Source organism: Hypanus sabinus, chromosome 21 (genome assembly GCF_030144855.1).
Source record: "Hypanus sabinus isolate sHypSab1 chromosome 21, sHypSab1.hap1, whole genome shotgun sequence".
NCBI classification, from domain to species: Eukaryota; Metazoa; Chordata; class Chondrichthyes; order Myliobatiformes; family Dasyatidae; genus Hypanus; species Hypanus sabinus.
The window spans coordinates 51752058-51768985 of NC_082726.1; the positions used below are offsets into that span (position 1 = coordinate 51752058).

The 16928-nt window shown below is 41.2% G+C and overlaps 1 protein-coding gene across 3 annotated transcripts in view; it reads left to right on the forward strand.

Moving 5' to 3' along the window:
• LOC132379049 (elongation of very long chain fatty acids protein 5-like) overlaps positions 1–16928 on the forward strand; it is a 43164-nt gene that overhangs the window by 4765 nt on the left and 21471 nt on the right. The window contains exons 1-3 of one of the 3 annotated variants that reach the window (XM_059946539.1): positions 11229–11287; positions 11385–11437; positions 15350–15520. In XM_059946539.1, coding sequence (XP_059802522.1) covers positions 15359–15520 — 162 coding nt within the window. In that variant the 5' untranslated portion in view covers positions 11229–11287; positions 11385–11437; positions 15350–15358. Of the gene's footprint in view, positions 1–11228; positions 11288–11384; positions 11438–15349; positions 15521–16928 lie in introns of those variants that run through there. The other 2 variants (XM_059946538.1, XM_059946540.1) reach the window with 2 other exon arrangements.

Here is a 16928-nt window from a genome sequence, read left to right on the forward strand (position 1 = left end):
TGCTGTCAGACTTGATCATTTCCAGAATTTTCACCATGTCTATTTCATAGTACAAAATCAAAATGGAAAATAACATCATCCTAAAAGCTGTGATTATGTTTTGAATTTAATGACAGAGGAAAGTGATTCTTCGAATAAAATAGATTTTTGGTAAATTACAAATGAGTTTTGGACGCCCCTACGCACAATTGAATTCCTATAATATTATAAATTCAAAGATCTGATGTTTGTACATGCAAAAGATACTCAATATTCTGTTGAAAGATCATCACCTGAAGTATTATGTCTGCTTCTCTCTCCACGGCAGCAGCCTGAGCTGCTGACTAATCCTAGCATACTTTGTTTTTAATCTTTGATATTTATTCAGTCTTAAGCAACTATTCAGACCATCCACCGAAATATAACCATCTGGGAAAAGTGTCATGTAAATTCCTTTAAAACTTAGCCATCAGTTTGATTTTCACACCGCCCTAGACTATCAGATTTTACACAAGATGTGTATGCAGACAGTGTGTGGAAATAGGAATTTGACTATTTCTAGAGGGCCCATTTAAACAGATGCATTGTCTATTGATCATTGAGGAATACCAATGTATAAGCTACCCCACCAGACTCAAGGACAGCTTCTATGCCACTGTTATAAGAGGATGGAACAGTCCCTAGTATGATTGGATGGATTCTTGAACTCAAACTCCATGGTCTGAACTCAAAATTATGGTCTAGCACCTTCTTGTCTTCCTGCTGTGCACTTTCTCTTGAACTATTAAAGTCATAGAATAATACAGCACAGAAACAGGCCCTTCAGCCCATTTAGTCTATGCCAAAACCATTTAAACTGCCTACTTCTATTGACCTGCTCTGGGATCGTAGGCCTCCACACCCCTACCATCCACATACCTGTCAAACTTTGCTTAATCTTTGAAATCAAACTCACACGCACCACTTGTGCTGGCAGCTTGTTCCACACTCTCATGACCCTCGGAGTGCAGAAATTCCCCTCATGTTCTCCTTTCTACATTCTGTTACCTTTTGTACTACCTCAATGCACTTGTGTTTAGAACTATCTGTCTGGTTGGCACACAAACCTAAGTTTTTCACTGCACCTCAGGATATGTGGCAATAATAAATCAATTTACTAATGTAATTTAATTTACCACCCCTGTATTGGTTTATTCATTTTTATTGTAGTAACAGTACACTTTTATTGCATTTTCACTTCCGTAACACAAACTACTCGACTACAAGGTGCTCATTTTTCTTCATGCAATATCCAATTTCCTTAGCAAAGCAAAGTAACCTAAAGCAGGGACGACACACAAAGCACTGGAGGGATTCCGCAGGTCAGGCAGCATCTACACACAATGACCACTTTATTAGGCATCTCCTACAACTAATAAAGCAGCCACTGAGTGTAAGTTTATGCTCTTCTGCTGCTATAGTCCATCCACTTCAAGGTTCAACATGCTGTGCATTCACACCGGTGTTATGTGTGGTTATCTGAGTTACTGTCCCCGTTCTGTCAGCTTGAACCAGTCTGGCCATTCTCCTCTGACCTCTCTCATTAACAAGGCGTTTTACTCATCAGAACTGCCACTCACTGGATTAATTTTTGTTCTTCACGCCATCCTCTGTAAATTCTAGAGACTGTTGTGTGTGAAAACCCCAGGAGATCAACAGTTTCTGAGGTATTCAAACCACCCCATTTGGCACCAACAATCATTTTTTAGTCTTAGTCACTTAGTTCACATTTCTTCCCCGTTCTGATGTTTGCTCTGAAGAACAACGGAACCTCTTCACCATGACTGCATGCTTTTCTGCATTGAGTTGCTGAATAGATATTTGCATTGATAGTAGGCATACAAGTGTCCCTTATAAAGTGACCACAGTGTATATGTCCAGATGAAGGGTCTCAACTCCAAATGACAACTGTTCCATCTTCCTCCATAGATGCTGCTTGACCCACTGCTTTCGTCCAGAGCTTTTGTATGTTGCTCTAGGTTGCACTATCTGCAGTCTTATGTGTAACCTAAGAGAGGATTTCTTGTTATGTATAGAGTAGGGTGTGTTACAGACTGCAGCCTTGAAGTAAAGCGCTCGGAAATAGGAAACTAAACCTGATACAATACCGTCAAACTTTGCTATTACAGTAAAGTTGTTTTGTTTTTCCCTCATTGGACATCCACTCCAAGTGTCCCAGATACTGGATATACAATGTGTGAGGGAACACATGAATAAGCTGCATTTGATCCCATTACCCAATCTATTAGTTATACAGTCCATCACAGAGAAATCCTGTCCACCCACTCAGTATTATTTAAGCAATAAAAAAAATAGCAATCAAAATAATCTTATTTAAGGTTCTTAAGACACTTTGGTCTGCAGGTGGTAAGAATTAGAGTGGGACCCACTTTTATGTCTGCACTGAGTGGCCAGGAACCACATTCTTCCTGTGCCTGGGATGTGTGTGAGGAGCTAGTCTGAGTGCAGGTCACTGCTCCCCTTAGCTGTCCTTTTCCATGAGATAAAATCCTAAAAGTAAAGTCCAACACAGACTTTATTTAATTTTTATTTATTTAGAGATACAGCACAGAAACAGGCCCTTTCAGCCCAACAAGCCCACATTGCCTAATTACACCCATGTGACCAATTAACATACTAAATCCGAGCAAGCCCATGTGGTCATGGAGGAATGTACAACTCCTTACAGATAGCAGTGGAATTGAACCTGGCACATTGGCACCGTAATAGTGTTATACTAACCACTGCATTACTGTACTCTGTACCCTTTTCAGCTTAATGACAACCTCCTATAGCTAGGTGACCAGAACAATACACCAAGAATCTGTGAGTGAACTGTGCTACCATGCCATCTTGAACAACTTTATGCAAGAAAACTTTCTGCACTGGATACAAAATAAATTAATTACCCTAATGAATCCCCCTGGTGTTGATTTTTTGCCACCATGAACCAGTTGAGCCAAAAAGACAGATGTCTATGCCCCACCCCCACCCACAGGCCCCAGGGCTTGGAGAAAAGATCTATCTGCTAGTCATAGAGCAAATTACACTTAAGAATGATCAGGAGGCCAGGATTCTTTGAGTGCAGATGTTTCTAAGTCACGTAGGGCTAGAGGAGGCGTATGGTTGGGAGAGTGGAGATGTTTGAGAGACTTGAAAATGATGACAGTTTCTATTAACATTTCTTTTTGTTTTTGCTTCTTACCATTCATATTCCTGTGGTTCCTACTTCATACCTAATGGAAGCCTGGTTGTTCAGTTGCCAACGTAATCTTCTTCTTCTGGAACAGGATGAAATTGCGGCGTGAAGTGTCTGCTTAAACACTATAAGTGATGGAAACCATCAACTGGTTTTAATGTCAAAATTCTCTCAGATGGAAAGAGAACCTTTTTTTACTTTTATTTTTATTTCTATATAATTGCTTTATTGGTGTACTGTGAAAAACTTTGTTTTGCATGCCGCCAATACAGATTATTTCAAAGCATTAGTACGCTGAGGTTGTACAAAGGGGAAACCAGTAACAGAATGGAAAATATAGTGTTATATTTACAGAGAAAGTACAGTGTAGACAGACAGTAAGCTACAAGGAGCAGGAAGAGGCAGAATTCATCTTTATTAATATACAGTATGAGCTCTTGAAGAAGGGCCTTGGCCCAAAATTGTTGACTGTTCTTTCCTCTCCATAGATGCTACCTGACTTGCTGAGTTCCTTCTGCACTTTGTGTGCGTGTGTTGCTCTGTAGACTTTCTTATATTTTTAATGAGGTTTGTTTAAGTCTTACGACAGAGGGATAGAAGAGAGAATAATTGGGGTGGGAAGGGATTTTGGTTACATTGGTTGCTTTCTTAAAGCAATAAGAAGAGGAGTTGGATTTTTGTTCAGCATGGACCAGTTGGACTGAAAAGGCTGGTTTCCGTGCTATATGATCCCATGATTAAATTTATTCTAACTGGTCATGAATGGCTGATCTCTTCTTTTGGACTGTGATCCCTGCAGCTATTTTCCCTTTTAAACCCTGAGATGATTTTATACATTTCAGTTAAATCACCTCTTGTTCATGGAAAGTCAAGAGCCTTCACCACTATTGAATGATTTCTCTTAAATTATGTGCTGAGGCAGGTCCTTGTTGACTTTTTTTTAATAAAGACTGTGACAAGGTGGCCACAAGATGTCAGGTGTGAGCCTGGAAAGTCTTCTCAAACAATGTTAAGTGAGTTGGAACGTAGCTGCACTAACAGGGATAAGAGCACTGATATTCCACACCTCTCCATGAGTTTAAGCTCCTAGTCTGTCATTCATTGGAAGATTGATTGAAATTTTATCTTCAATAATTCATAACTTTGCATTAAGGAAAGGAATAGAACCACTCCAACTGATAATACTGAAACCATGGTTGGGTTGAGTTGTTGGCTATTTACATTTGTTCACCAATCAATGAGACGCCATGAGCGTGCTGTTAATTGTGGTGTGTCCTCCAAATGCTCGGCCTTTATATAACTTAGCAATCAGTTGATTCAACATCATTTTGGAAACTGCCCACATCACAACTGAGTTTATGACTTGACATTGAATCAGCTCATTGAAAAATATATAAAGGTCATTCAGAAGACACACCACAACCAACAGCACACTGATAACGTCTTCTCATTTGATGACAAAATGTTTGCAAGTCAATTGCCGAGATAGGGGAACAACTCAACCACCTGAGCCTCACATTTTCTGAATTATTTCCAACTGAAGCAGCGGCATCCAGCTCACTCAGTGATAGAAAGGGGCTCCAAATACAAATGCAACAACAACAGAGGAAATACAATTTTACTTTTACGTTCCAGGTATTCTTTAGTAAAGCCATAAATGATTTTGACTTACGTTGCTATGTTTTAACTAAAGAAAAGTTCAAAATAAAATTTATTATCAGAGTACAGCCCCGAGATTCTCTTTCATACTTAGCAACCTATAATATAGTAACTAACCGTCAGGAACTATAAACTGTAAACAAACTGTGTAAATGCAGATATAAACAAATAGCAATAAATAACAAGCATGAAAGAACAATATAACAGAGTGGTTAAATGAGTGTAGTTATCCTCTTTTGTTCAAGTGCCTGATGGTTGAGGGGTAGTAACTGTTCTTCAGCTTGGTGGTGCGAATCCTGAGGCACCTGTATCTCCTACCTAACGGCCGCAGTGAGAAAAGATCAAGGCTTGGGTGGTGAGGATCTTCGATGATGGAAGCTGCTTTTCTATGGCAATGTTTTACGCAGATATGCTCAATGAATGGGAGGATTTTATCTCTGATATACTGGGCCAAATCCACTACCTTTTGTATGATTTTCCACTCAAAGCCGTTGGTGTTCCCATGCCAGGCTGTAACGCAGCCATTCAGCACACTTTCCACCTCACATCTATAGATGTTTGCCAAGGGTTTTTGATGACATGCTGAATCTCCGCAGACTCCTACGGAAGTAGAGGTGCTGTTGTGCTTTCTTCGCAATACTATTTATATGATGGGCACAGAGCAGGTCCTCTGAGATAGTGACAATCAGGAATTTAAAGTTACTGACCCTCTCCACCTCTGATCTTCCAATGATTACTGGCTCATGGACCTGTGGTTTCCCTCTCCTAAAGTTTACTATCAGCTTCTTGGTCTTACTGACATTTGAGTGAGAGATTGTTGTTATTACACCACTTGGCCAAATTTTCAATCTTCCTCCTGTATGCTGGTTCATCACCACCTCTGATACAGCCCACAACAGTGGTGTCATCAGCAAACTTGTATTTGGCGTTGGAACTGTACAGTCAAAGTGTACTTTGGAACAGTCAAAGCTTGCCGCAAGCAGAAAAATAAGCAAAACCAGGAGTATATGATGTAAATGTTGATGGCAGAATCTCCGATGGTGACAAGGAGGCGTACTGGAGTCAGGGAGATTGGCTGGTTGAGTGGTTGTTACAAAAACAATCTTGTACTCAAAGTCAGTAAGACCAAGGACTGATTGTGGACTTGGGGAAGGGGAAGTCAGGAGAATACACGGCAGTTCTCATGAAAGGGGTCATCAGTGAAAAGGGTAAACAGTTTCATGTTCCTGGGTGTCATCATCTCTGATGATCTGTCCTGGGTCCACCATATTGATGCAGTCAAGAAGAAGGCATGCCAGCAGCCATATTTCATTAGGAGTTTGAGGACATTTGGTATATATGTCACCAAAGACTCGAGCAAATAATTACAGATGTACCATGGATGGCATTGTAACTGGTTGTATCAGCGACTGCTGTGGAGGTTCCAGTACACAGGGCTGGAAAAAGCTGCAGCTGGTTTCAAATCAGCCAGCGCCATCCTGGGTGTTAGCCTCGCCACAGCTGAAGTCATCTTCAAAAGGCGGTATCCATTCTTATCTTCACTCCCCAGGACATGCCCTCTTTTCATTGCTACCATTAGGGAGGAGTACAGGAGCCCAAAGACACCCACTCAGGGTTTTAGGGCAGCTTCTCCCTCTCTGCCATCAGATTTCTGAACGATTTATGAGCCAATGAACAACACCTCACTATTTTGCTCTATTTTTGAATTTTTTTAAAATATATTCATGTAATTTACATTAATTTTTATGTACTGCTACCACAAAACAACACGTTTCATGACCTTATGTCAGTGATGACAAAGCTGATTCCAATTCTAGTTCCAAATTATGAGGGGTAGAATAAGAGTGGTGTTCAGTGAGTCAGGGCTGTCCTTCACTCATCACCAAAGCTTCAGCAAGCAACTAGCAAATGAGGTTTTGTTTTATTGCAAGAGGATTTGAGAACAAGAAGAGAGACGTCTTGTTCCAGCTGCAGGCAAGGCCCTGATGAGACCAGCACTGAAATGTTGTGTACTGATCTGGTCTCCCAACCTAAGGAATGATGCTGAACAGTAATGCAGTGGAGATTCACCAGGTTGATAGCTGGGATGATGGGCTGGGTCAAATTTACTGCTTTAGTACATGTATGCACAGGTGCAATGAAAAGTATACTTGCAGTAGCATCACAGGCACATAATGTAAGGGTGTATACTAGAATTAGGGTATATAGCAAATATTTAATTTGCCAGCAACCAGTCTTCAGGCATGAACGTGGATTGTAGACTGAATTTAAAATGCAGCTGTGAGGAATGGTATTCCTGGAGCTGTTTTCAAACCAGACAATCCTGATTAACATTCATTAGGGTGTCTGGAGTGTGGGTGCAAAGACAGAGGTGTGTGAAAATTGTATGTAATTCAAAGGAAGCATTGTAGATAGATTGTAACTGTAGAATTGTCCTGCTGTTACCTTTGATCTTTAACACATAAAAATGCCACATATTATTGAATTGGGAGGCCTGTTCCCCTAAGAGTGTCTCATTTTGTTGAATACAAGTATCCACTAGCTTCAGTGTCTCCCTGGTGACTTAGTTCACATCACAACAAGAGCAAGAAAAGCATAAGTGAAACAGATTATACAAGATTGTACACAAAGGAATACAATTAGGACAAAAAAAAGTTGATTATGGTGCAGAGTGGCTATAGTGTTGCGATACTGAGGTAACGATTAGTATTGTACAGGCTGTTTCAAGAACTTTATAGTTGAAGGGAAACTAATGTTGTTGAACCAGGTGGTGTGGGACTTCAGGCCTCTGTGCCTCCTGTCCGATAATTGCTGTGAGGAAAGGACAAGGATCTTTGGTGATACATGTGATGCATGTAATCTTTTTGAGGCAGTGTCTCATGTGGATACTCTCGATGCTGGGAGGGATTGAACAGGTAGGGCATCTAGAGACCAGGGAATTGAAGTGAACTGATCGAAGTGTACAACATTAAGAGGCTTGACAGGGTAGATTGAGGGATGATGATTTCCCTGGCAATGGTGTCTGGAACTAGGAGCATTTTCTGTCAAAATAAGAGCTTAACTATTCAGGGCTGAGACGAGTGATACTTCAGCCAGAGGGCTGATGGTTTCTGCTCTTCAATGCCAACCTGGTGACCAAACTTAGTATATTTAAGACAAAGATTGGGTTAGTAGAGGAAAGCGAATCTGATGTGAAAGAAGAGCTTTATCTGATGAAATGGTGGAACAGGAGCAACGGGGCTGAGTAGCATGTCCCGAATACAATTGCTAAGTTTAAAAAAGTAATCATCTTATGCATTTCTTTACCTATGACTTACTGTATGTGATCCAGTGACTTTCACTGGCATCTTATTATCAGCCTCATCAAAATTGCACAGCTCATGACTGTAATAAAAGGCTATGCACGGAAGCCTCTGGGAAAATCTTTGAAGAGCCATTATAATGTGCCAGTCCAGTGAGCTTAATTATCTTCCAATAATTCTTACATCTGTGCATGTCTAAAACTGAAATTAAATCACACAACTACTGTGTATTTTACTGGTATTTTATGTACTTAGCCAACCAAGTATTATTCTCAAACAGAAAACTTGTTAGCTAAACCCAGTCCATTAGTAATGGCCCGGTAACTGGAAATGGATGTGTTGTTTCAAGAACACAATGATTCAGTGCTGCTGTACTCTCAGACCTAATACTGAGAGCCTCAAGAATCTGCCCCAGTGAAAATCTTCAGGAAGGGCAAGAGGAGGTAATATTCAGAAAAAAACTAGCCAGTGAGTTATTTTTTTTAACTGGACATTTTACCGTGGAATGAGATGGGAGGAGCTGATGAGACAAAAAAGAGTTTATATAGAAGACATGTATCAACTTCAAATTAGTTTACTGTATTACGCACAAAATTCACTTTCAAGGCCTCTACAACTCATGCTCTCAGTATTTCTTAATGTTTTTAAAATATATTTTGCATTTTGTCTTTTTTAAGACATTGGTTGCTTGTTAGTAGTTTTGTGTGTAATTTGTATGTAGTTTTTCATTGATTCCATTGTATTTTTTGTTCCACTGTGAATGCCTCCAAGAAAATGAATCTCGTGGTTGTATCTGAATACATAAACTTACTTTAATAATTAACTTTGAACCTTGAAATGCTTTTGTTACAGTAAATCTCCAATGACATCTGATTATTTGGAAATTCTGGTGTTAAGGCATTTGGCTCACTGGACAGATGTAAAGTTGTTCCCAGTGGTCAGATGTAAATTGTTGATCTCTCATTTCCCACAATCCCTTAAGACTTGCTTGGGCCCTTTTGCATTCACTTCCAAGAAACTTAACTGGTTCACTAGGAAAATTGTTATAATGTCCTGGAATGTGTGAAGAAAGAGATTTTAAAAGTATTAACAGCAACGGTCTGGAAATATCTTCCAGTCTGGCATCACCAATGTTCATAGAATCAGAGAGCACTATGGCACAGAACAGGCCCTTTGGCCCATCTAGTCCATGCTGAACAATTATTCAGCCTAGTCCCAATATTCTGCACCTGGACTACAGCCTTCCATGATACTCCCATTCATATACTTAACGTAAACTTCCCTTGTTACGTACTCGTGACACATGACAGTGGTACCCTTGTCACGTGACTGGGGTTGAAGCTATACTGGACTTGAGGTAATGGTCTTGTGATGGTGGAGTGATGTCATTTTCCCGCCAGTAGAGATCATGTGACAGGTTTTTTTTTTTACGGGGTATAAAAGGAGGACCCCTCCCTGTGAGGAGGGGCAGTTCGTGGTTGGATTTGCCATGTTGACTTCATGCCACTGCGTGATTTAATGTTATGATGCAGTTTAGTTGAAAGATGAAGTTTTATCTAATGCCTAAAGTTTAAAAGATCATTGCCAGCAGTTTCTTTACAATACTGCTAGTTGAGAATCAGTGGAGAGTGAAGATTGGAGTTCAGGAGATAGAAGATCGAGGAGAATTGATTTCGACGGTGAAACAGGTTCGACCTTGTTTGATCCTTGTTCGGAAGGAATTCGTTGACTGTTCTCGTGTTAATCCCTACGAAATAGTAGAAAGGATTGAGGACAGTGTTTTAAAGGAAAGGTCAGTGCCTTTAAACCGTTTCGTTTCGTAAACTCTTCATGGGAAAAGGTTCAATTTTGGGAACCGAAGCAACACGATGTGAAAGAGAGTTTAAATCATCTTAAAAAGTCTCTCCCTTGAATGGACTGTGAGCATTTTGAACTTTTGGCAATACTACTTTAAAGAACTGTTTTTGCAACATCGCTTTAAGAACTGTTTAAGCTTCATTGCTTTAACAACTGTTTACGTTGCCGCACAGCAGCTGATTTCCGGTTACGTTAGTGTTTGTTTACTTTTGGGGGGTTTGTTTTCAGTGTTTAATAAACGTGTTATTTGTTATATAAACCCTTGCCTAACTCATATATTTATTGTTGCCTGAATACGTAACACCCTTAAATGTTGAAATTAAGTGTGCAATTGTGTTTGAAAAAATGGAATCAGGAACTTTGGTGATAATAGTCAGCAGGTGGAATAGTCAGCAGGTCAGGCTGTTTCTGTGGGGAGAGTAACAGTGTTATTATTTCAGATTGATGATGGTTTAAATTGGACTTTAGTAAGGCAGGGTTTATATAAATGTAATCATATCTAATAATCCAGATCACTGGCCAAAACAATGAAAGGAATACAGGGATATTTCCAATTTCTTTTGAAATTGTGTTTATATATTATGCAGTTTGCTTTTCAATTGTAAGTATTTATAGCTAATTATTTATTTACTGAGATACAGCAAGGAACAGGCCCTTTCGGTCCTACAAGCCATGCTGCCCAGCAAACCCTGATTTAATTCTGGCCTAATCATGGGGCAATTTATAATGACCAATTAACCTGCCAAGCTAAATGTCTTTGGACTGGAAGAGGAAACCAGAATACCTGCAGGAAACCTACGCAGTTATGGGGAGACTCCTTGTAAGGACAAGCTCCTTACAGGCAACAGCGGAAATTGAACTCAAGTTGCCTGTATTGTAAGGCATTGTGCTAACCACCGTGCCGAACTGTAATTGCCCTTGGCTTGTAAGCAATCCTCCTTGTTGGATGCTTTTTAACATTCAGGAGTCTGAATCAGGACTGAATCTGATGATAGTTCCTAATGAGAAATCTTAGGCTAAAATGTTGACTGTTTATTCCTCTCCATAGATGCTGTCTGACCTGCTGTGTTCCTCCAGCATTTTGTGTGTGTTGCTCTGAATTTCCAGCATTTGCAGAATCTCTTGTGTTTTTGCTTCTATTGTACCCCCTGCCTTATGCCTATATTCTTCTATAGATCTGACTAAAAGGCTTAGGGAGGAACTTTCAGATATTGGGACTTATCAATATTATTAATTAAACCACAAAGTGAAGGTAATGGATGGTTTGAAGTAATAAAATAATAAAGATTATTATTAATCTGTTGAGAAAGATCTGGTGACTGTAAATTCTGATTAAACTTCTTTTACAGGCCCTTTTTCAAGAACTGGTGATTGAATGCACTGAATATACAAGGGTTACGAGGTAAATGCCATAATCCCATTTGATATTATCTTGATTTGTTATTAAAGGATACAATGAATGTTCAAACTCTGACCCAAACTTCTGTGTGAGTTTGGAGGACGATGTGGGGAAGATTAGGATTTAGGCTGCAGGGTCTCAACTTAATCATTATTTGTTCTCAGGGATATCAACCCAAAACTGCCATATCAACATATTTATGAGTATTGTAACTGGTTTATTAATGTCACATGTATCAAGATACGGTGAAAAACTTAGTTCTGCGTGCCATTCAGATCGAGCACTGTATAATACACACAAGTACATTGAGGTAGCACATAGGAAATGACCAGAATGCAGGATATACACTCAGTGGCCCGTTTTTTAGGTACCACTGTATATCTGCTCATTAATACAAATATCTAATCAGCCAATCATATGACAGCTACTCAGTGCATAAAAACATGCAGATATGGTTAAGGGGTTCAGTTGTTGTTCAGACCAAACATCAGAATGAGGAAGAAATGTGATCTAAGTGACTTTGACCATGGAATGATTGTTGGTGCCAGATGGGGTGGCTTGAGTATCTTCAAAACTGTTGATCTCCTGAGATTTTCAAGCACAACAGAATCCAGAGTTTACAGAGAATGGTGTGAGAAACAAAAAAAAACACACACCCAGCAAGTGGCAATTCTGTGGGTGAAAATACCTTGATAATGAGGGAGGTCAAAGGAGAATGGCCAGACTGGTTGAAGGTGACAGTAACTTAAACAACTGTGCATTAAACAGTGGTGTGCATACAAGCATCTCTGAATGCACTACATATCGAACCTTGAAGTGGATGGACTATAGCAACAACCACAAACATACACACAGTGACCACTTTATGAGGTACAGTAGGTACAAATAAAGGAGCCTCTGAGTGTAGTGTTATAACCATATAACAATCACAGCACGGAAACAGGCCATCTCGGCCCTCCTAGTCCGTGCCGAACTCTTAATCTCACCTAGTCCCACCTGCCCGCACTCAGCCCATAACCCTCCACTCCTTTCCTGTCCATATACCTATCCAATTTTACCTTAAATGACACAACTGAACTGGCCTCTACTACTTCTACAGGAAGCTCATTCCACACAGCTATCACTCTCTGAGTAAAGAAATACCCCCTCGTGTTTCCCTTAAACTTCTGCCCCCTAACTCTCAAATCATGTCCTCTCGTTTGAATCTCCCCTACTCTCAATGGAAACAGCCTATTCGCATCAACTCTATCTATCTCTCTCAAAATTTTAAATACCTCGATCAAATCCCCCCTCAACCTTCTACGCTGCAATGAATAGAGACCTAACTTGTTCAACCTTTCTCTGTAACTTTAAGTGCTGAAACCCAGGTAACATCCTAGTAAATCGTCTCTGCACTCTCTCTAATTTATTGATATCTTTCCTATAATTCGGTGACCAGAACTGCACACAATATTCCAAATTTGGCCTTACCAATGCCTTGTACAATTTTAACATTGCATAGTTAGAGAGGAAGTGCAGTGCAGGAGGACAAATAAGGTGCAAGGGCCATAATCAGATAAATTGGAAGATTAAGGGTTCAGCTTTATTGCACAAGAGGCCTATACAAGAGTCTTGTAAAAACAGTCCTTGAGCCTGGTAGTACGTGTTTTCAATCTTTTGTATCTTCTGCCTGATGGAAAGGGGGTGGGAGGAGAGGATGACAGGGTGGATTACGATCGCTGCTTTCCTAAGGCATTTGTAAGTGTAGCGAAAGTCAGTGGAGGGGAGTCTGGTTTTCATGATAGATTGGGCTGTCTTCAGTTGCTCTGAAATTTCTCGGGGTCTTGAGTAGAGTAGTTGCCATAGCAATTTGTGATGCATTTGAATAAGAGGTTTTCAATGGTTCTCAGGAGGTGTCAGTACATTGGGAACCATACATCAAAAATTATAAAGGGCTGCAGCAGGGACCATATTCAAGAGGAACCACTTAAATTTACAGTTAGACTTACATTGCAGGATTTATCTTCTAACCCTTGACGACGTGGCCAGGGGTCCTGAGACTAGCTGTGAAATAGAACTAATTGACAAGATGAATTTCCCCTGTCCAAAGGCTACTGTTGGTGTCGAATGATGAACTGTTGTCTTGCTGTCATGGTGACCTTGTAGCCAGACCTCTTTCACATTTGATTCTCATGCTGCTGAACCCAGTGCTGTTTTACACAGTAGTGGATAACTGATCATTATTGGCTGTCTTCAGAAGAATAAGCATCCAGGTGAATTTCTGGCAATTCTGTTGAACCGTATCCCGGAATGAGCCGCCATATTTAGTAGAAACTGGGGGAGAAAAATTGGCCAGAATTTAATTTGTGTTTTCTTTTACATGAAATGGTTAAATCACAGAACTGCGCTGTGATTGATTTCCCTCATTCTCATAGGAGCACAAGTTTACTTATTTATTTATTGATGTAAGGTTTGGAATGGGCCCTTCTGGCCCTTCGAGCTGCACCGCCCAACAACACCCCTGTTTAACACTAGCCTCATCACGGGACAGTTTACAATCACCAATGAACCTGCCAACGACTACGTCTTTGGACTTTGGGAGGAAACCAGAGCACCTGAAGGAAATCCATGTGATCGTGGGGAGGACTTAGAAACTCCTTACAGACCTTGGCGGGAATTGATGACTAATACTGTAAAGCATTGTGCTAATCACCGTGCCGCTCCCCCCCCCCCTCCCCCCAGAAGCCAGTTGGCCATTGAATGTGCACCTCTGGCATTCACTTTAATTTAACAGGCCTCCAGATACAAGTCTAGAACAGGAGACACACACACACACACACACACACACACACACACACACACACACACACACACACACAGTGCTGGAGTGGCTCAGCAGGTCATGCAGCATCTATGGAGGGAAATTAACAGTTTATTTTGCTTATTTATTTATTTAGAGACACAACTGAGTAAGGGGCCCTTCCAGCCCAGTGAGCCCTTGCCCCCTGATTATACCCATTGGGTTCAACTGTGCTTAGTTCTGGTCACCTCATTAAAGGAAGGATGTGGATGCTATAGAGAGAGTGCAGGGGAGATTTACGAGGGTGTTGCCTGGATTGGAGAGCATGCCTTATGAGAATAGGTTGAGTGACCTGATAGGGGTGTATAAGAAGATGAAAGGCATTGATCGTGTGGGTAGCCAGAGGCTTCTTCCCAGGGCCGAAATGGTTAACATGAGGGGGCATTGTCTCAAGGTGCTCGGAAGTAGGTACAACGGGGCTGTCAGAGATAAGCTTTTCACACAGAGAGTGGTGAGTGTGTGGAATGTGCTGCTGGCGGCGGTGGTGGAAGCAGATACGAAAGGGTCTTTCTAGGTACATGGAGCTTAGAAAAATAGAGGGCTAGGCGCTAGAGAAATTCTAGGCAATCTCCAGAGTAGGTTACGTGGTCGTCACAACATTGTGGGCTGAAGGGCCTGTAATGTGCTGTAGATTTTCTGCGGTCTATGTACACCCATGTGACCAATTAACCTACTAACATAGACTTCTTTGGAATGTGAGGGGACTCGGAGGAACCCTGCACAGTCACAAGGAGAACGTATAAACTCCTTGCAGACTGCGGCTGAATCGAACTCGGTTTGCTGGCGCTGCTTTCTTCCACCTCCTGAAGGTAGGCGGATTGACCACTGTAGGTTGATCCAAACGTGTAGGTGGGTGGGAGAGTCTGGAGTGAGCTGATGGGAAATGCGGAGAATGGATTGAGTGCAGGACAAAGCCAGAGAATGCTGGAAGTATTCAGTGCATCAGGTCGTAACTAAGGAAAGAGACGCTCGAAAGTGGAATGATGGGAAATGAGCGCTCGATGGTGGGTGGAGATGGTGTGCTGCCTGTGTGGCGTTTTGACTCCGTAACTCAAGCCTTGTGTGTTCATTTTCAGCATCTTGTCATGGAGAACGTGCAGCCTGTCAGTCCAGAGCCAACCAGCAGGGGGATCATTTTGATTCAGTTCCTGAATCTGAAATCATTGCCACTGGCTTGCCTTTACTTGGTCGTGATCTTCTTCTCCTCAACGTGGCAGAAGTACACCAAACCCCTGGAACTGCGGAAGGTGAGGTTGCTGCTCGTTCTGGCTTCCAGCCGTCGCATCTAGTTCGCGGTGAACTGCCGTCACAGAGCTGGGAAGCAAGATAATGTAAATGGATTGATAGGCAACATCGTATTTTATAGTCTGGCATTTTGACAGAATAACTCGGGAATATGATATTCAAAAACAATTCTTTTATAGTCAGTCACAGGAAACACTGACGGAATACATTTGCAGCACTCTTCTTGATTGATACATAAACAGTACCCACACAGCGCACGCTGCAAACTGTCTTTTCCAAATGCTCCCTTCTGAAAAGCACTGTTGGGCTATTAAAGCAAAAACTTCACGCCTTCTTAAAAGTTTCTTCCTCCAGCAGCTAATCTGATCAATCATTCTAATTAGTTCCCCCGCCACCCCCCGGACTATGCATTAACCCACCCCCCATCACTGCACTGCACTATAAATATTTTAAACTACTTTTTATAAGGCTGTTTACATTGTAAATACATGCTGGTATGTATAATTAATGCTAATTTTATTCCATATTGATACTATAACTAACTTTATTTTTATATAATTCTTTATACTTTATAATTGTTGGATTTTTTTTGTATGTCATGCCCTGACCGACACACCACAGCAAATTCCGAGTACATACAAATGTACATGGCAAATAAAGATGGTAAAGTGAACTTAGTTTTTGACTTTGAACTTCCCACTTTGCCTTTGTTCGGTCATCTTTCCATAGCTGCTTCAGAGTGCAATATACCCCGAGGAGGTGGTCTTGCTGGCGGACTCATTCAATCTCAGGTATTGATCAAAAATACAAAGGTAGCCACAGTTCTGTGTCTATGCCTCAATGCTTTTTCTGTCAGTTGTTTTAGGGTGGAGTTGATCAGTTCTCTGGTGATTCATTATGTCAGCAGGAAACAAACTGCTGGAGGATATCACTGAGTTAATCTGTATCTGCAGAGGCAACGGGATTATCGGTGTTTCGGGTCGAGACCCCACATCAGGACTGAAACGTTGACTATCCTTTTCCCTCCACAGATGCTGACTGGCCTTATTCTCATTTCTCTCCCAGGAGATGCCCTCTTCCAATTACTATCATTAGAGTGGAGGTACAGGAGCCTCAATATTGTAGCCACAGCTTCTTCCCCTCCACCAGCAGATTTATGAACGGACAATGAACCCATGAAGGCTGGCCAGTGGTGTAGTGACATCCACACTGGACTTCGAGCCAAGTGATCCTGGGTTTGAATCCGGCTGGCTTCTTCACGCTTTCCATCCGTGCTGGCTTGAGCATTGAACTAGCAACTTGGCCTCATAAAAAACACAAATGCTAAAGAAATGGCAAAGTTGCTGCCTGAACCGCAAAGAGGAACAGCAATGAACCACGATCGTTAGCTCACTATTCTTTGCTCTCTTT